We start from the raw sequence: 20312 nt of genomic DNA on the forward strand, positions 1-20312 counted from the left end.
CAAAAGCCCGAAGAGAATCCTTTTTTTTTCCTTTCCCTTTTTTCCCTTTTGCGCAAAAGGTTGGAGGTTCAACTGAGACCGCGGAGCAAACGGGATCTACAGAGATATCGCGCAAACGCAGTGTCGGGGCAAATGACACTTTATCGACCCTTCCACCAAATCGTTTCGAATATAAAATAGAATTGGCGAATATTCCAGGGTTTCAGCAAGGAAAAGAAAAAAAGAATTAAAGATTAAAGGGCGAGTTATAATTCCAATAAACGTAGCGAACGTGGTTCTCGTAGCAGCAGGTAAGCGAGCGTAAGAGCGAACGTGGTGAGCGAATGTGTGACTTAGAAAGTCATAATAAATTTCCAAGGGGGATGGAAAGTGGGATGCAAGGAAGATGGGACCAGCAGGGTTAAAAGCATTGAGGATTCTATGGAGTATTATTATTAGCAGTCAGAAGAGAGCAGGTCAAGAGTACAATTTACGACCTAAACTGTATAAGGCCCTGTGGGGGGAGAACTTTTTTTGGGTTTGTATATTATATTATAGTATATTATTTTTTTTTATCATATTTTATCATATTTTTTATGATATTTTTTAATTATGAATAATAATAATAAATTCAATTAAATTGATCTCTCAAAGTAGTCGGACTAAAAGACTAGTGGGAAATCCTGGCGGGGGATGCACAGAGGGGGTCAACTTGGCATCAATTGGGTATTTTGGGTATTATTACCTATGACATAGATACAATAAGATAACCAAGGTTATATTGTATCAAGTACTTATGTAGGTACTCCTTGATTCTTTACCATGGTCACACAATCTATATAATTATCTTCGAGTCTCGAGTCTCGATATCATAAAGGGAGACATTTACAAACGAGTTAACCAGTGTGTCGGAAGCCACTAGAAGCCGACTTGTTATGCTTTTCGAGGTGTCCGACCAGTCAGATCCACCTATCCTATATCCTTTTTTTCCTTAGATAGTATGATGTTAATAAGATGTTAACAAAAATATCTTCTTGACTACATTTCTAACCTTCTATTTCAAGAACCTTGGAACAGGTAACCAAAAATGAGAATATCTGCGCATAACATCGGGGACAGAAAAAGGAACGTGGTGAGGTTCTCGGGATAAACACCAATCTGGCGACCTGCGCCGCTAGCAAAAGAAAGAAAAGTGGGGAATCATCCAGCATGTGGAAGGCAGAAAAAAAAAAGAAAAAGATATTTTATGTCTGCAGAACAAGAATCGCCTTATTTCCATATAGAATTCAGCCCGATGGTTACCTTTGTGCGCTGTTTGTGTATGTGCTGGTTCTTCCCCAGGTGACTTGACAAGCATAGCCTCTTTCATTGTTTTCTTTTTCCTTTTTTTCCCCCCCAAAAGGGGCGTAGAGTACTGTAACCCTGAACGAGATCCATGTTGACAAGGTCAAGGTCCATCCAATCAGGGATTGTGTCTATAACGAGGACTCTCTCCGAAGGGCTCCTCTCCTACTATTATCCCTGCCAATCAGAAAGCTTCACCGGCAACCCTGTTATGTTTTTCTTTTTTTTTTTTTCCTTTTTCTTTTTCTTTGGTATATTTAGCTCCCCTACATCAGCTTCGGGTACTTTTCCATTCAAGTTCGGAACCCTTTCTGATCCTTTTTTTAACCCAATGACACTTTTTCCTTATATTGTACAACATACAGTGATACGATCTGAAGTTGATCCCTTTGTCAGCGGCTCCTTACGCCGACCCTTGGGTCATCCGTGCCGAACCAAACTGGCAAAACAAGACCCTTCGCTCTTTTTCTCCAGATGCTCGCTCCACTTACGATCTTCCCTACTCCGTACTCCGTACATAGGGTCATGATCGTACGGAGTACATACACATCGTGTCGTCATGCCGGTCAATTTGATAATTCACATTTTCCTTTCCCCGACCCGACACGAGGCTGATGTACATATACGGAGCATGATGTGTACTCCATAAGACTCCCCGTACCACAGCTGATTGAAAGTAAATCCCCAGATATTTCCTGATCGGCAAAGCCAAAACTATTTCCGAATGTATTGGCCAATCTTGGAAACTCTCTTAAGCTTGCCGTCATCGGACCCGAACAGAATCGAATCGAAAGTAAATAAACGAGTACGAAGGGCCAACCTTGGAAACCGAAGCTCAGATTTCCAAAAAAAAAAAAAAGAAAAAGAAAAACCAAACACGAAGGGTCTAAGTTTAGCACACCTTGCATTTTCAGGTGACTCGGTGGCCTGACTATGCAAGGGTCCTGTCCTGTGATTGGCTCTTCTGGCCCTCCTGTCCACCCCTCTAGACCCGATCGGGTATCACTTTGAGCCCGAGCATCCGTGCTCCCTCGAGGTAACAGGACCGTTCCATCAGCTGGGGCACTCTGCACTGTCACCTTATCCATCTTAACTTCCGTATATATTTAGATCATATCCATATTCGCTATCAGCATACGAAATATGACTACATATCTATGTAGATGCAGGTTGGTGATTATAATCCATTAGGCGGACATGCACTACGCCTGGTCATGTACTACATGGACGCAATTCATATTCCAACGGCTCCCGGGCCATGGGCTCCCCAGGCCCTGTTGATCGTGCAAATCCCCAATGCGCAGGAGATCATTATTGTTCTACAAGAAAATTACCCGACGCAGCGCGTCAAGGTCTGCAGTTCCGTAAGAACGTCAACCATGTTATTGTTACAGACGCAGATGCAGATGCAGGCGCAGACGCAGACGCACATGTCGAAAATAGAATCCAAAATGTCCGTAAGGGTTTCTTTCAGCAATTCTTGTATACGTTTTTTTCAAAGGTCCGCTATGAGATCATAGCTACTCCGTACGGAGTACAAGGGTTCAAGATATTCGGGAAGCATTATTGGAAAGAAGTTTATTTCTTGATGTAGATATCCTTGACTCCTTCATAAAAAAAGAATTATGAAAATAAAAATAAGAGAAAAACAAAAAACACGCTAAACCAAACAGGAAACATTAACGGTTCGGATGCACAATTCCCGAGTATTATTTCGTGCAGCTCCAGCCACCCACGATGTAGCAAAGGGATAAAAGGGGGGGATTAAAAAGTATTTATCAAAGCGCTCTGCTATCGATAAGGGACTTTGACTCCGCGATTTTGCCACGTTGAAGACGTTCCGAGGTACGGAGTACGGTGTACGATATATGTACTTCGTACAGGTGTGGACACTATGAGCAGTTTTTAGGGTATACTATTTGTGAACCGAACCAAAATAGTCAAGTCAGCTCTCGAAATTGAGTAATAGGGCGTCGGAACCGTACAATGCACAGTGGAGCGCAATGATCAGCAATCTCCCCAAGAAGCTTCAATCGGATCCGCGATCGAGTCCAAAACGGTCCAAAACGGCTTCTTCAGACAATTTTGGTTTGATAGATTATTGTTTGATGCCTTCCTTCTTCCTTGCCATTCGTTAGGAGATAGTTAATAATTTTCCCTACATGCAGGTCAATCTAAATGTGTCAATGTCAATGTTCATGTTCCTTAACTCCCAACCACCCACCCAACCACCCTGAAAATTAAACTATACTATCTAACAGAGTACGGAGTAAGGAGCATCTAATCCAAGGGTCCAATCTATATGAAATCCCATTTATCCCTTTAGAATATTTGGAAAACCAGATAATCTTATTAGTTTGTAACGGGAAACATTTCCCCAAGGAAATCCCAATTGGCGTTTGCATATAATCGGCCAATCTTCGGGAGTAATGCCCGTCCCCACATCAAAAACCCAACCCCCCGAACTCCCAAAAAGGAAAAACCCCGATGAAAAAGCTACAAAAATTAAATAATATTCCCAAAAAAACGCAGCTGTTAACCCCCATTGATCAACTCCATCTCCTAACTAGTGTTTCAAGCTGCGAATAATTTTCAATTTTGTCAAGGGACCTTCCACATCCTTCGAAGCTTCCAAAGAAAAAGGTGGATCATCATATTCCCCAGGACTTCGGACTTGCAACCTTGTTTGAAGCCGTCAATACTGTACTCGACAATACTATTGGCAGGGGGTCCAATCCAACTCCCATCATGGTACACTATTGAACGGGGTCAGTACCCCACCAAGGGCTTCGGGCTCTCCGGTTCCTGGTTTTATGTACGGAGTACGGAGTATCTTTTACCGTTTATCCTTCTGCCTATTGGCAAAACCCCCGCGCCTACTAAACGTTAATTAAATGTTTTTTTAGATTATTTCGTGCGAACGACATGTTACCCATGCTTTGGATCGACGTTCAACCCTAGTCCCTTGTCTACCTACTCCGTACCAGTTACGGAGTAAAGGGTTGCAGGTTAGCTCTACGATCTTACCCTTTCTAGGGATCTAACATTTGCAATATGCAGGTACAATTGCACTATTGCCTGTGTGTCTACTCCCTATCCGTCAATATTATGTACGTGATGGCGCCACTCGTGCCTGTATGTGTCTGTTCTGTCTTGCGTGTGTGGGGGGGCAACAGTGCATCCCGAGCACGGGTTAAGGAGGATTATTGGATTATTGGGTAAGGATCTTCGTCTTTATCGTCAATCCTTTCGAGGGCGAAGTCCAAGGGAGAACAAGAAGATGTCAACCTTGCTGCATAGTGGGATGGGGATTGGTGCGCGGACCTTAGGGAAGGAAACAAACCCTCGGAGTGAAACATCGTCAGAGACATTGATGGCTCTCTCTTTTTGCCTGGGTTCACCACCCTTACATTTTATTTCAGCTCCTCCTGGTCCTGTTCACGAAGGGGGAGACAAACGGCAACGATCCTCGAATTTTTTTTTAACCGATGTCGTTGTTGGGTGGAAGGTCACTGGCTTACCCTTGTTCACATCAAGGTTTAGTCTGCACGACAGCTCGGAGGAATGTGACGTGGACCCGCTTTGGGTCTTGGGTGGTTCGACTTGCTCACCTAAGGAGTACATCTACATCTCCTTTGAAAAGAAAAATACTATCGGAGTTGGGTATCTTTAATCTAAGTGAAGAGATTTGAAGGACCCGTCTTGCAGTGTTGGGATCGTCTATCGTACCCAGGTGCAGCTGGACGACAGAGTGCAATCGGGTGTCTATCTCGCCATGACGAATGGTTGACCAAAGATCGCGAATCACGACTCAGAATCAGCTGCATGTCTTCAAGGACCCTTTCTTTTCTTTTTCGCCCCCTGCAACGAAGATCTTCTCCCACAGGGTAGCCCCATTCGTCGACGATCCTTTAATCCCAGAGGGAGGCATCCAGAGGGAGGCATGAATCCTCGCCATTAGCGCCATCCTCGATGGCCACTCACAGGCAGAGAATTATATCACGGTGGGAACCGTCATTGCTAGCTTTAACTGTTCTTGGCACTTACTCAAGAGAAACGTGGTTATGAGAAGAACACACACTCCATACGGAGTACAAATGGAATACGGAGTCTACAATGTATCCATACCGCCCGCGCTTCCACGAACTGAGCGATAATGGGGTTCCGCGCTTTCCCCTAATATACTTAGCGTCTCACGACTATCCTAAAGAGCCCGCGGAAGTTGATAACTAAGACACGCTTGGCAGTCCTTCCAATTCTTCCCTCCACACTGAGACATACGAGCTCAAGATGAGTGGGCTCGATTCAGATGCTACGGGAAGAAGCATTGGTGATCCATATGGAGAGGTATGTTAGCCGACTCTCTGTCTCTTTGTCTACCTGGGTGCAAAAATCTACCGTGACAAATCCCGATCTCAAAGGTGAGCCTGATCCCTGTTGTCAGTCTTGACCGCAAGTCCATGCGAGCTCATATTGTTTCTCCACTGGTGTTTCATTGTCATCATAATTATATCAAGCCTGCTACGGATTAGAGATTAGAGGATAGCGTGGACAAATCCCGCTGGCATATTAGCCGTACTGACGGTGCCGGAACCAACTTTTAGTTCCGTACCTGAAACCGTTAACCTCGTTTTTCATTTATAGTCGCATCACTAGGGAAGAGACTGCGCCACGCTAACACTGTTGATCTTGTACCCACTTGGCTTATTCTCGTTGCTCGTGTTCATTGCGTATCGATTGTAGGGAATATGGGAGGTACCTTTATCTGGGGGCGCTTTAAGTGTAGATCTTAGCTGATGTGGATTTGATGCGAGATCCCGTGTCCTTTGAGTTTTGCTTTTCTTCTTTTTTTTCGTGATTTTGGCTCCGTATCGAGCTTCGTTAGGTAAAAAGATTGTAATATTAACATTCATTTAGCTTCTGAAGGAAGTGGCCGATCTTCTAACGTGGAACTTTTCAGGTGATATAGACGAGTCAGGGGCTGCAACAAAGATCCCCGTGGCGATCCAATTGGTAGAAGCTTAGGCGGGGTCGGGTAGATATGGGAGGCGAGGTTATAGCTTTTTAATATTTGCGACACTACATTTCTCTTTTGAATTGGAATAATAGTACTTCTTACGGAGTACGGGGTACGTACAATTTCTCTTAGTATTGTTTTAAGTTTTTCTAAATGAAGAGGCTGGCACAAATTGGTTGGCGTAGAGGTAAAATATATGTTGGTTGTATTGTAGAGCAATGTATATATCACCACCGCACTACTCCGTACACAACACCACATGGGAAAAAAAACCACTGGATCAATCCACCGCGCTAAACGCTATTGTAACAATTCCCACCAAAAAGGATCGACGCGAACACCCCCGTCAATTCATGGATCGTCACCATCGAAGTCGAAGTACAGTTTCAGGTTGATGGAACCGACGAACGATCATGCCCCTATGAGAAACACTTTATTTATACTTCGATATACGTATGCGCTTATGTTAATGTCTGAACCTAAATATAAGCCAAGGATCGAAAAGGAACCAAATCGTATATAACGTAGACGCTATCGGGGTCATATGTAGACTACTATACTGCGTATCTAGTATCGGCATATCATATACATAGTAGAAATATCTCCGTGAAAGTGGAGAATTTCCTAGTTCAACCAACCAGAGCATGTAAAGATGCATAGAATTTTAACCTGGCCGGGATCTCGGGTCCATTCCAAGGTTCCCCCGAGGTTTCGACCTTTCGACCTTTTAGCAATTTTAGCAGTACTACCTGGGATTAATTTTGGCAGGACCCTCAGTCCAAAACAATATCGAATTGAGTTTGCTGCTTCACATCTTGATAGCTCGAGCCAATCACTCACTCCCTTTGGTAGTCCCAAGACGCTACCTAGGTACATATTTGGTTATGTCAGATCCGGCGCTACTCAGATAGCTCAGTTACAACTTAACCTTGGAAGTAAAGTGCACGGTCTATGGGTTTATCCATTGCTTTCCACTTTTCTTTCCATGTTGCGCTGTCTCCACTTGATCAGAAAACGTGGATTGACGTTCTGTACGTACAGATCAAGTAAATGCCAAGCTAGGCAGCAATTTTATCTGACGATAGTATGCCAGTGTAGGTATAACGTCTGCGCTTAAGAGCCATTAACCTTTGCTAAGGCTAATCTACCTATCTTGGTAGCCACATTCCAAGGTTCTCTGGGGCTCCATGTGGCTGCCCAGGTGCCCACGGTACATTATGTAATATACTGCATTCCACCGACCTTGGAAGGTTGGTACATTTTTATATTGGATATAGACGTGAACAAGTCTCTATCTTATTACTTCATCGCTCCACTGACGTGTATCCACTGGATTGGATAAAAAAGGGCACAAAATAAAAAATAGACCAGCATAGTGATCTGTCCCAAATTATCCATACGTAGTCAAAATGAACATATCTCCTCCGTACAAAGTACGGAGTATGTTGTGTGAGATCATAGCAAGCTAAAGGGCACAGTAGCAACGCGACCGGAAGAACGTCGGAATAACCTTGGAACGTACAGGTCAAAGCCTATATACCCATGTCGAAAAACGCTCTCAACCCATAAAAAAGAAGACTAGTAATCCTAACCCATCAAAACTTTAACAGGACCCTTCGGAACATATCCGAATCGGGGGGAGCTGATAGACCCTGAAAAGCGGTCCAAGAGGTTGATCAATCTGTTACTGCGAGCGTTGCGCTAGCCTCGCTAAGGAAGCATGGCGGAATATACATACCGCTTTAGGGCTGTCTCACTTTTTAGTTCGCACTTAGCATTTTAGCATCGAGCTTAGTATAGTACTCCGTAAAAAAAAGGAGCTATTATTAGCGAGCGGAAAACATTATCGTGTTATTGCTACTGGTGACGGAATTCGGCATGGATTGCCTCATGCTCCATGCGGCACGATTGCTGGAATAGGGTTTTCGAGGTCGCGCACGTGGGAGTTCGTTTCATATTGCATATCGCTTTTAATATTGATTGTTTGACGGTTGGATCGTCCAACTGTTTGATCAGAATGACGGGAGGAGGAGGTGCCAGACGCACCGGAGTGGTTAGCGCGGTTGACGTTTAGATTGTTTGGTTTGTGGACTTTCTTGTAGAGTGACCGGTGTACACCGTACTAGCTGCCCAGGTGTGGTGGTTATGTGGTCTAGGATTGGATGCAACGGTGGTAGTTTGTTCTCTGAAAGGTCGTGTGTACGCCGTCGATCGTCGAAGGAGGCTAAGACATCATCTACTAGCTCGTGGAACGATTAGGGCTATTTCTTAAAATCATACCATGCATCGGGAGCATAGGACCAAAAAGGCAGGCGTTGCATTCCGACAAGCCATCGATAAGAATAGACTTGGTATCTATGTGGAAAGTGTGGAAAGCTGAGATGAGACACGATGATCACAACCGCACGGGGCAGAACGAGGTCGGCACACCAAAGCAACGACCCACAAACTTCTAGAAATAGAACATCTCTAAACAACGAAGCAATATTGTATCCACTGAACAACCTCTCTATGGATGCTTTGACCGCAGAACAGCCAAAGATAGAAAACGTGACGGGACAGGACGGTGAAGTGATTTTTGGAATCCTCTAGAAGATGGAGGCGCTTTCTTGGACGGTGCGGTCGTAGCAGACGGGGAAAAGCTTGGACCAAAATGCATACAGTTCTGGTCTGTCTTCCCGCACCTCGACCAGCCATTTGGCGAATGCGAACTCGGTCTGGAAGGGATTCGGACTTCGATAAGGAGCGACCTGATTCATATTAGACCGGGGCTAGGCCAAGCTATGTTACATCAAGACCACAGCGAGTACTCACCTCTGAATATCGCTGTAGAGCCTGATGATACTTCTCCGACAGACCAAGCTTACGAAGAGTCGGCATGCGGATTCCCTTCGCCGCGATGCTGTATGCATGGTTGAGATTTTCTCGTTCGGCAAACGAGGACTCTCCGATCACAACGCCGCCTGGTAGCTTCTTATGCTGATGCGCGTGAGCAACCTCGATAAGCCGGGTGAGCAAGTCGGCTTCCCAGTTTTCGAAAAGAGGATGGCGGAATTCTTTGATGTGTCGCTGGAGCAGCCACAACTCACGCTTCAGGCGGACTGTATTGGCTTGCAGCTTTGCGAGTCTTCGTTCGATGTGTTTGTTGAGGGTTTGCAGGGCATAGTGAGTGGCGTCAAAGGACTGTACTGACTGTTAGTACCAACTGGGTATTCCACAGATCGATGTTTCCCCGATATGACAATACCTGAAAACTACCTTCATCCCACGAATCTTCTAGGATACGACGAGAGTCCGACACAAGAGGCACATGGCCATTTCGAGAAACGGAGTGAGAGACTCGTCGGGAGATACGGTCCCTCTTGGAGTTCATGGTGGAATCGGAAATGAATGGAATAATTCGTTGTATAATGAGCGGATCTGAGATTTTGTTACTCGATTGCGCTTCTAATAAGAGAGTATGAGTGATAAAAGTAGCGATGGTATGCTGGATATGCAAATACGTCGTGATGTGGTGATGCGTCAAATGAAGCGACACAGGGGGAAGGAACGAAGAACACTCGTAGTTGCTGCAAAATATCTCAATTGATATGTATCATATGTTTATAGACAGCCATACAGGCATATAACTTCATGGGAATCGTAGCAAGAATATGTTCACAGCTTGCTGCCCGCAGACTTGCCGAACTCAATCACCAGTTTACCGAACTGCGTGCCCTTTTTCATGTCCTCGAACAGCCCATCGATTGCGGACAAGTCATCTAACTCGGTCTGCAGAACTCGTGACACGACAGGGTGGATTTTCTTAGCGTTGACGAACTCAATCATCTCCTTGAACTCCTTTCGGGAGCCCATCGTGGAACCGCGGACGTCGATGTTCTTGAGGACAGCAGGCATCGTAAATGGCATCTTAGGAGACACAGTCATTCCATAGACAGAGAGGACACCGCCAGCCTGGAAATGTGAGTACTTTCATCCAGTAATTGAATATATGTCCCGTTGTGGCACTCACCTTGAGCAACTTGACGGATTTCTCAACAGAATCACCACCGGCACCATCAATGATGGCATCGAAGCTTCTCTTTCCAGCTGGGAGCATACCCAACAGCTTCTTTTCCCAGCCCTCTTCTTTATAACTGATACCACCGGTCGCACCTAGCTCGACGGCCTTCTGTATTTTCTCCTGGCTCGAGCTCGTCACAAAGACATGCGCACCCCTGGCAACAGCAAACCGCAGTACCATCAGAGCCACACCACCACCGATGCCAGTAATCAAGACAGCAGCACCATCCCCAGAGTTCTTCTCACCAGCCTTGCTAATCAAAGCTCTCCATCCCGTCAAGCCCGTCAGGGGTAGAGCCGCAGCCTCAGCGTCAGAGAGATGCTCAGGGGCCTCCTCGACCTCCGAGTACTCAATACTGATATATTCCTGCAATGTCCCCTTATCATAAACTTTGGTGCCTCCCATAATCCGGTATCCAGCAGGGTCTTCCGGTCCATCAGGCGAATCCTTCCAACCAACACCGGGGTTCAAGATTACCCGCTTGCCTTGCCATTGTTCTGGGCCTGGGACATTCGGGCCAGTACCGACAACAGTACCGACTCCGTCTGCGAGCAAAGGTACATCGAAAGTCACGCCGGGGTAGAGGTGTTGGCGGAGGAAGAGATCGCGATGGTTGAGCGCCGCGGCGGTCAGTTTCACCAGTAGCTCACCCCCTTGCGGGGAAGGCTTGGGCACGGTGCGCAGGGAGAGCGGGTAGTAGACTTGGCCTGGCTTGCCAGGCTTGCCGTCAATTGGGGATATGTAAATCGCCTTGGACATTATGTTGGATGAATATTGGCAGATATCAAAAAAATAAATTGCCTTTTGATGAAAGTCGGGGCGTGCGGGGATGCTTAAAATGCTTATCGATAGCCGAGGTTTCAAGGTTCCAATGTCGATCCAGGTGTCCGAGACTACATGCTGACAAATTAATGGACATTGGAACCTGTGACTATATATCCTGATATATTTCAGCCTGCGAAGCTCGAATTGAAACAAGTCGTAACCAAAAATAACCAGGTTCGTACATATTATGTTTGCCTAACACCAGAACGCATATGGTGTCTTCGGGTAGCTGCTGGTGCTGTTCTATAGTGACATTTCATAGTTCTATAATGTCCTTGTGTTGCATAAGCGGAGACCTTGTGTAGGATGGTTGAAACCTGCTATCTGTTGCTAGTTTCGTGTTTTACGTGAATATATATCATAGCCTTACTATACGTCGTATCTGAGCTTAGCATGTGAGTAGTGGCGACTCTTATCGGCCATGGCCCCAGAGCCAGCTGTAAAGTCTCGCCTGCCAAGAAAGGGATGAAGAGGTTATCGAAGGAGAATGGAAAATGGAGGGCCCAAAGAAATCATCACGTAGGGATATCCAGTGGCTAGTACTTCCTAGGGTTTTGCAGAGCCGAGGGATTCTAGTGCATGGGTGTATACCGACAGAGGCGATGTCTTCGGGACGTTGCTTAGCGATGACAACTAGAAGGACACAATGAGTATACCCTGTATATTTGATATTTTCGACACCTTATAAATGTGCTTGTGTATAGGGGCTTATATAGAGCTCAAGATACAGAAAAACATGGGTCACGCGGAAGCAGTCTATTCATGTCATGCTTTGATAGAGTTATTGGCCACATACCTAGGTACTATGGGTGCTTTGATCTCGGCTATCCTAAAACACTACAATAATGTAAAAGGAAAGTCAAATTTGAACCATATGATATAGAATTGTCAAGCTAGAATAAACGAGCATTCCGAACACCCAAGACCGTAAGTTGGACAGAGGAAAAAGAGCAGACAGATTTTCTGGACCTCTGACACGGAAACGACAGCATTCCAGCGAAGCTCTCCATATCTGGGATTGATACTCAAACAGACCACATACCAGAAAAAGAGAAAGTAGTAAGAGAAAACAGCATGGATCGTCCTTCTATTGAAATCAAACACAACCACCCACTGAATAAAGCCCTGTTCACTTCCTCCCGCAGACCCAGCCAACCCCACACTCGAACTTTGGACGGCAGCGGTGATGAAAAGTACAACGTGTCTCGTCCACCCTGTCATGGTCAGGCATGGCCTGGATGGAGGTCTCGGAAACAGTGTCATCGTCATAAGGAGCATAATAGCTGGAGTCATCAGCACGGTACCCATCCATGTAGACACAGCCACAATGCTGGGCACCATGCCTGGGACACATAGGCTTGGGGGAAGGCACTGGCTTTGCGGGAGGCGTCCGCTTGGAAGGCGAAGCAGCCTGAGTGTAGGTGCGTTTCGGCTCTGGCTTGGCCCGCGGCTTGTGCTGGGGCTTTTCAATCGACCGGGGAGAGCGCGTTGGGGTTGGCGTTGGTCTCGGCACCGGCGAAGGCACAGGAATCGTAGCTCTGCACAGCTCCGGGTGCCTTTCGCAGTAAGACGCCTTGCGGCAGTGGCGCTGGATTACCGGGCCGGCGCGTGGTGCTGTCGCGAGCGACGCACGCGGGGAGTGGTATCTCTGGCCTGACGTCGCAGTTGTGCTGGGAGGGGGTGTGTGAGCCTCGCCGTGGAATTTCTCCAACTGGAGATGGCGCTCTGGTTCGCGTGTTGAGATGCGGTGACCGCGGCGTCTTTTGGGCAGTTCATAGTCGGAAAAATCACTGCTGTTCGGTGTGGTGGGACGTGTGTCGTTGGAACGACGCTCGTGTCTTGTTGAGTGACGGCTACCGTAGCGTTTCGTGGCTGATTCTGAGCTGGAATATCCACTGCTTCTTGGTGTGATCGGGAGTGTCTCTCGCGAGTGGCATTCACACAAGCATATCACTTTCTCCACCTGAGGAGAGGGCCCGGGCTCGCGTCTGATAGCGTGACATCCTCCGCAGCATACTATGACTGACTCGGAAACAGAGGAGTAAGAGTCGCTTTGGGATTGGGAGCGTGTCCCGTGGGAGCGAAGCTCGCATGTGTTGGTGCAGGTGCAAGGTGTATTTTCTGTAATGGGAGATGGTGATGGACACCGACTGTGGGCACAAGGTTCCATCTCAGGTCCGTAGCGAACTAGCCTGATTCCCCTGCTTCGAGAGTGTCTCTTGTCCATTGGCTCACCAGCGAAGTACCAGCCGAATTGTGGATCGACGGGCTTGGATCGACCGCTGAACATGGACCGCCCCATATTCTTTGATCAAAGGCGATGAGGGCTTGGGGACCGGAAGACACAAGAGAGAAACGACCTTTGTTGTGCAAGAAAGCTTATAGTTCATAGGATGACGTGGATTGTCTTGGAGAGAAAGAACTGTGAAAAGGGAATTGCCGGAGACGGGGATGCCCATTTTATAGGGTCTTGACAACATCTGTGAAGCTCTAAGAATGAGCCCATCGTATCAATTTGGGCTAAAGCATTCATTGTGTCGTCTTGCGTTGTCTCTGTGTGACTCTTGAAGTGAGCAAATCTCAGAAAGCATTGTCTGGTATAGAATGAAGCATCAAAGGACAAACAGGGACAGTAGAGGTCTACAAAGGGCGACACAATGATCCAGCCCTATTGGCAGGCACAACTGGATAATGGGATTCTTAACCCAACCGGATTCCAGCCTGAATGTAAAGATATAAGACCGTTGAACCTTTTTAAGACAGGGCATGTTTGCCCAGTATTGCAAGAGGTTGGCTAGAAAGGGATGGTATTGGATGCATCTCAACCCCCTCTATTGCATTTGTGGAACGTCTAGACACTCTCCTTTGTGTGCTTAGACAAAATCAAGTCAAAAGAAGCCAAAGGAAGCCAACACAAGCCAAAACAAGCCAATCCCTCACTGTCAAACTGTCTGAAAAGCAGTTGAACTTCCAATCAAAAGAGGAGCGTGGCTTTTGTGGGCAATACACGTCTAGCCTGTTGTTGCCACATCTCTCTGTTTGCGTCAAGCCACCTAACTGCATACGTCCTTGCTAGTTGTCTATAGTATTTTTGAGTTGGAGGAAAGTAGTATTCTGGTTCAAATCTCACCCTGGTTATTTGTAGTCACCATTATCATCTTTTCGTACAGCGTCTCTTTTCTTTGCTATAAAGGTGTCTAAAGCAAGGTAGAAGATACACCTGGCAGAGTATGAAGACACAGTGTTGTGCGTGTATCGGATACTTGCTCTTGGCGGTATGTAATTGGTTGTTCCACCAATACACTGAACGCCCCACTCTTTGACGGCAAATCACGCGACCACCGGCAATACAATACCGTGTATTTACAACAAGGCACGCGTATTGCCACGCCCACCGCTTAATCATTTTTGCTCCAGGAAACTTCCCAAGCGAAATCGAAACTCGATCTCTCTCTTTTCTCGACCTTGTTAGTCTGGCGCTCGCATATCTGCATTACTTTTCTCACAGCTCCCCGCTTCTTCGATTGACTAGCTCCTAGCTGTCATCCTTCAACTCTACACCAATTTTCCAATCTCGTGTCTTGCAACTTATCCGTTCGCATCACACATTCTCTTGCAAGCCCGCCACAGGTCTCGCGATAACTATCTCAGAATCGGTTTTTACGTGGGGGATCAACATCCGACCATAAAAGCCTCTTTACCACAATGCCTACACCACTTCCATCGAGTTTCGCTTCGGCCGCTGCTGGTAACACCCAGGACCCCAACCGGAGGGGGGATGGTTCGACTAGCGGAGAATGGTATGCAGACACTGTTTCACCTTCCCCAAACCCCTCCATTAGCTGTGTTTTGACAGACCTGGTCCAATATCGTTCCGTGCTGTTGTGGCCGTCAATGTTTTGAGCTCGAGATATCCGATGCTAACCTTTAATGCCCATTAGGTCCCGAAACCGCATGAACGGAGCTACGCAGACCTTCCGCCGTCCTTCTGTTGCTACCACCCCATCTCACCACCGGGATAGTAGCCAGCCTGCATCTGCCTCGACATCCACGGCCGGCGGCGCGTACATCCCTCCACACCTGAGCTCAAATACTTCTAACATTGCACGGAATGGGGACGCCCGGTACTCCAAGGATCAACTTCTAGAGCTGTATAAAACACAGCGGGAGGAGGGTACCTTGAGTAAGCACGTGGAGGAATACTTCGTGGCCGACTGGGACCCTCACACTGTGTCAGCTCCTGTGAATGGAGCATGGGGGAAGCGGGATGACCACAAGAACAACTCTGCGGGGCCCGAGGTTTGCTGGGATCACGGTGGCCAGGTGGAACCCCTCGGAATCACGGGTATGACGGAGGATGAGAAAGAGGTTTGTGTTCTGTGCTTTCAGGTCTGAGTGAGTGCTCTTACTAAAAAGCTTAATAGATGTTCTCCGCTTCTGTCAACTCCCCTCTGAAGCCACCTCCCACAAACGCCGCGAAGGAAAACATCATCCCGGGAGCTGGAGGTCGCAAATCTTCGATCTCTTATCCTCAGGGCCATATGAATAACTATACCACCTCCTCCCCAACCGCCGGTCGCCCGGGTCCCCGACGCCGGGAAACGGGAGAATCGATTGGCAACCCCATGTCTCCTACCGGTCCCAACTCCCGATTTTTCCGCGATGAGGCCAATACCTCTACTCCTCCACCTGCCCTGTTGCGTCGCAAAACTGATTTCCGAGAACCCAACCCGAAGGTGGATGAGAAGGCCAAGGAGGGCAAGGAGGACCCTGCCTCTCCCTTTGGCTCTCTGAAGCGCAGCTCCACCAATCCTATCAATACGGGCGTTAGTGGACCAAACTCCCCCTGGGGTTCGGCCTCCCATAATGCCAATTTCTCTCCGATGGGTGCCTTTGGAGCTTTCTCTCTTGGTTCTGGCTCTGGATCTGGCACTCCCACGGCTGAAAAGAAACCAGGATACGGAAGTCTCCGCGGAGAGAGCAGATTCAAGGGTTTGCTGTCCAAGGATAGCTCTGAAGATATTGCTAGCTCCGCCAAGGAAAAGCCCACAGGTAACCTTGAACGTCTTGCTGAAAACGACAGTGACGGGCGTTCGCAGTCGCCCTGGGGAGATGCCGTCAAGACTCGTGTCAACCGAAGCGAAACTAATCCGTTCGACGAGCCTCGCAGTGGCAGCGCCGCTCTTGGCGGTTCTCAGGATGTTGAAGGTCCCGCTCAATCTGATCTTGGATTTGGCGCATTCGGCATGACCTCGAGCATTCCTGGATTCCGAGAGTTGATGCAAAGCCAGGAGAACTCGCGGAACCCCACTCCCAGCCTCCTCCAGGGCCACGAGCCAAATAGTCCAACCAACACTAATCCCTACCAGAGCCCGCATGGTGACCGTCATGGCGAACGTGCGGAACCCGAAGATGTCGACACTGACGGATCGGATATCCAGCCCGCCCAGCATCCCGGAATCAGCGGACTTCGGGATCCTTCCAACCCCTTCGGCTCGATGAGACGGGTTGGCTCAGGAATCGATCTTCCCACTGTGGACCGCAGCCAGAACTCCAGTGTCAATGCCAACCGCACTTTCTCTGGTCTCGGTGGTCTGGGTGGTCTGTCTTCCCTGGGTGGAGCCTCGGCTTGGTCATCTGGTGCTGCCGTCGGCACGCCCACTCGTGAGCGTTCCGCATTTGTTGGCGGTTTCGGTGACCCGATCTTTGGCTCTATGGGCGATCTTCAGTCTCCTAGCTTGTCAACTCTCGGTGGAGGTGGTCTATTCAGCCCCCATGCCGGTATGACTGGTTCTGGAAGCATCGGCCGATCAAGCAAACTCGGTGCCCTCTTCTCTTCCATGCAGGACGAGCAAGGCAGACCCGATTCTGTGGGCCTAGATGGACTCGACCCCTCGCAAGGGGACAAGGCGGGTCAGGCAAGCCATCCTGGCTCAACGCCTGCTTCGCAAACACCCGTCTCGGCCGTTGGCTCTATTCCAAACCTGGCTGGTCATGATATTCCTTCTAGTCAAACCCCTGGCGCAGGCATCCCTGCTTCTCAGCAGCGTACCATGGTCATGCCGGATAGGATGCGTTGGATCTACCGGGATCCGCAAGGCAATATCCAAGGCCCGTGGACTGGACTCGAAATGCACGATTGGTTCAAGGCAGGCTTCTTCAGCCCAGACTTGCAAATCAAGAAGCTTGAGGACACCGAGTTTGAGCCGCTAGCTCAGCTAGTGAGACGCATTGGGAACTCACGCGAGCCATTCCTTGTGCCCCAGATTGGCCTTCCACATGGCCCAGAACCGACTGTCGCCCAGTGGACTAACACGACCGCTGGATCTGCTCAGCCTCCCTTCCCGGGTAGTTTCCCAAGCTTTGGCACTACCTTAACAGCCGAGCAGCAGAATGCGCTCGAGCGACGCAAGCAGGAAGAACAGTACCTGATGGCTCGACAGAAGGAGCACCTGGCCCAGCAGCAGGCCATTATGAAGCAAATGGCTCCTCCTGGTGCTCCCTCATCCTCCATGAACCCACCGCTGCAGCATCAGTCTAGCGCGCATAGCCTTCAAAGCCAGCCTAGCTTCTCAAGCATTACTTCACCCGTTGGCTACCAGCCATCTCCGATCCAGGCTCCCATGCAGCAGCAGTCCCAAGGCGTCCCTGGATTCTTCGATGGTGTTGCACCGAGACAGGGCGGTTTGAACGTAGGACCTGGAATGCTGGGAACGGATTTCGGCAGCCAGGATCAACTCCCCGCTCTACTTGATCGCCTGAACGTCGGCCGCCAGGATCCGTTTGCCTTTGGTAGTGCTGGTTCATTCTCCGGCCGTCAGCCTGATAACTTCTTGCAGTCCCAGCAGGTTAGTCAAATGCTTCAGGATCGTGCTCAGCTTCAGCAAGAGCAGGAAGACTTCGACAAGGCCCATGAAGATGATCCATTTGATCAGCACGCTCGCGAGGAGCGTCTTCGCCAATTCCATGCTCTTCGTGCCCAAGAAGGGGAGATGGGCATGCGCACCGCCGAAGGTCTGCCTACCCACCCTGCCGCTGCATCTCAGCAACTCGAAGCCGAGGTTGCAGCCGAGATGGAGGAGGCAGCTCAACAGTTGACCGACTCTGTTACTGGTTCTGAGCCTCTTACTCTGTCCCAGCAAGTTCACAAGGCTGCTTCTGCTCAACGCCAGCAGCAGGAACAGGAACAGAGCCATGGCCCTTCTGAATCGGTCTGGGGAAACAAGGTTGATCACGCCATGCCCCAGCCTTTCCCTCCCCCACCCTCCGCGTCGCCTCTCCCTGCACCCACCGCCCAGCGTAACCGCCAAAACGTCGCCGAGTCTCTGGCCACTGGCTCCCGCTCCCAGACTCAGACTCCCGTCGACGCTGCGCCTACCTCTGTCGCACCATGGGCCAAGGAGGCAAATGACTTGCCCAAGGGCCCCTCTCTCAAGGAGATCCAGGAAGCCGAGGCTCGTACGGCCGCCCAACGTGAGGAAGTCGCCGCTGCGGCACGCCGTGCTCAATTCCTCGCGGAGCAAGAGCGTCTCAGCCAAGCACAGGCACAGGCAGCCCCTGGCCTTCCCTCGTCAGCGAACTGGGCTAGCGCTGGATCTCCGGCCACCCCTGCCTCGACCGGCTCCCCTTGGGCCACCAAGACCCAGCCCACACCGGCCGCTACTGGCGCCAAGAAGACTCTTGCTCAGATCCAGAAGGAAGAGGAAGCCCGCAAGAACCGCGCGGCTGCTGCTGCCGCCGCCGCCATGGCTGCGACCCCAAGCCCTCCCGTGCCCTCCTCTGCCGGAAAGCGCTATGCCGATCTTGCTAGCAAGGGCCCTGCTCCCTCCGCCCCCGCTAGCCAGGGATCCAGCGCCTGGACCACCGTCGGTGCCAGTGGCAAGGTCAAGGGCGCACCAACTGCGCCGCCCCTGGGACCCCGCACAGCCAGCGGAACCGTCCCAGTTTCGCCTCTTATCTCCAAGCCCCGCCCTGTCGCCACTACCCGTACCGTGACCAGCGGCAGCACCCCGCAGTCCAACCCCAACCAGGCTGTTGAGGAGTTCACCAAGTGGGCTACTCTGGCTCTGAGCAAAGGGTTGAACAGCAGCATCAATGGTAAGTTTCGTTGTCTTCAATTTAATTCACATAGTTTCCGTACTAACATCCCGCCTCTAGTCGACGATTTCGTTCAGCAATTGCTCTTCCTGCCCGCCGAGGCCGAGATCATCTCCGACTCCGTCTACGCCAACTCCCAGACTCTGGACGGCCGCCGCTTCGCGGAGGAATTCATCCGCCGCCGCAAGCTTGCCGATAAGGGCATTGTGGACCCTGTCTCGCCCAGTGCTTTCGGAGAGCAGAAGAACGGCGGTGGCTGGAGCGAGGTTGCCAAGAAGGGCTCCGCTGCTACCGTTGCAGCTGCTGCTCAACGCGAGGAAGAGGCTGCCAGCTCTGCGTTCAAGGTTGTCGCTCCCCGTAAGAAGGGCAAGCGGTAAAGGTGTGCATTGCATTTTCTATCCTAGCCTTGCGGGTTAGTCGAATCGGATCTGTTGTTTCCATTTATGTGAGATAGGTGTCCATGTTCGTTGCGTGCCTTCGCTGTGTGTATCTGCATCATACTCCTAGCAGCATTGATATCGGTTCTGAATTGTGCATGTTTTTCTGTAGAGAGTTACCTGCCTTGTAGCACTATCCGTAGATCCTGCAAGCATGTATATGAACTTGGTCACTACTTCTGATTGTGAGAGCTGGTATGTCTTATGGACTTTACAAGGTGAGATTACCTTCCAAAATCCACATCATCTTCCACCGTTTGAAGTATATAGTACCAGTTCTGAGTCGATAACACCACTACAGTCTTGTGTTGTTTTAGCCATGTACACAGCATCTAAGCTTTTCATTTCACACTGTTCAACAGGAGCTTTTGGAAGGACTAGATTTCAATATCTAATGCGCCTCAGCTCCGTTTAATCTCAAACTCCCACTACATATTATTTCATGAATCTGCTAAATACCAAGATATAATTTGGCGATTCATTTGTCCCCTTTCGCTAGGTCTAGTTGGACGCAACACTGCCATTTCGGTTCTTTCGGCTTCTTTCACTT

At 49.1% G+C, this 20312-nt stretch overlaps 5 protein-coding genes across 5 annotated transcripts; 2 read left to right on the top strand and 3 right to left on the bottom strand.

Annotated features, from left to right (window-relative positions):
* Positions 1–8928: 8928 nt before the first annotated feature.
* On the bottom strand, positions 8929–9713 carry N7525_005025 (uncharacterized protein; the record flags this gene model as incomplete). The annotated part of the gene is made up of 3 exons (XM_002565220.1): positions 8929–9090; positions 9155–9523; positions 9588–9713. 3 exons carry the CDS (start codon positions 9711–9713, stop codon positions 8929–8931), a joined length of 657 nt encoding a protein of 218 aa, XP_002565266.1.
* A 284-nt stretch (positions 9714–9997) lies between these two features.
* Positions 9998–11162, bottom strand: N7525_005026 (putative alcohol dehydrogenase; the record flags this gene model as incomplete). Its single annotated transcript, XM_002565219.1, has 2 exons — positions 9998–10294; positions 10353–11162. 2 exons carry the CDS (start codon positions 11160–11162, stop codon positions 9998–10000), a joined length of 1107 nt encoding a protein of 368 aa, XP_002565265.1.
* A 1195-nt stretch (positions 11163–12357) lies between these two features.
* Positions 12358–13530, bottom strand: N7525_005027 (uncharacterized protein; the record flags this gene model as incomplete). Its single annotated transcript, XM_002565218.1, has 1 exon — positions 12358–13530. One exon carries the CDS (start codon positions 13528–13530, stop codon positions 12358–12360), a length of 1173 nt encoding a protein of 390 aa, XP_002565264.1.
* A 941-nt stretch (positions 13531–14471) lies between these two features.
* On the top strand, positions 14472–14767 carry N7525_005028 (uncharacterized protein; the record flags this gene model as incomplete). Its single annotated transcript, XM_061213254.1, has 2 exons — positions 14472–14607; positions 14646–14767. Coding segments are annotated over 2 exons (258 nt in total), but the record flags the coding sequence as incomplete, so codon positions are not given.
* Positions 14768–14933: 166 nt separating this feature from the next.
* Positions 14934–19702, top strand: N7525_005029 (GYF domain-containing protein; the record flags this gene model as incomplete). Its single annotated transcript, XM_002565217.2, has 4 exons — positions 14934–15028; positions 15170–15596; positions 15653–19325; positions 19386–19702. The coding sequence occupies 4 exons, from the start codon at positions 14934–14936 to the stop codon at positions 19700–19702; spliced, it is 4512 nt and encodes a 1503-aa protein (XP_002565263.2).
* Between the last annotated feature and the right edge of the window lie 610 nt (positions 19703–20312).

Source organism: Penicillium rubens, assembly GCF_028828025.1.
Source record: "Penicillium rubens strain IBT 27055 chromosome Unknown utg000002l_segment0_segment0, whole genome shotgun sequence".
In the NCBI taxonomy this organism is placed as follows: Eukaryota; Fungi; Ascomycota; class Eurotiomycetes; order Eurotiales; family Aspergillaceae; genus Penicillium; species Penicillium rubens.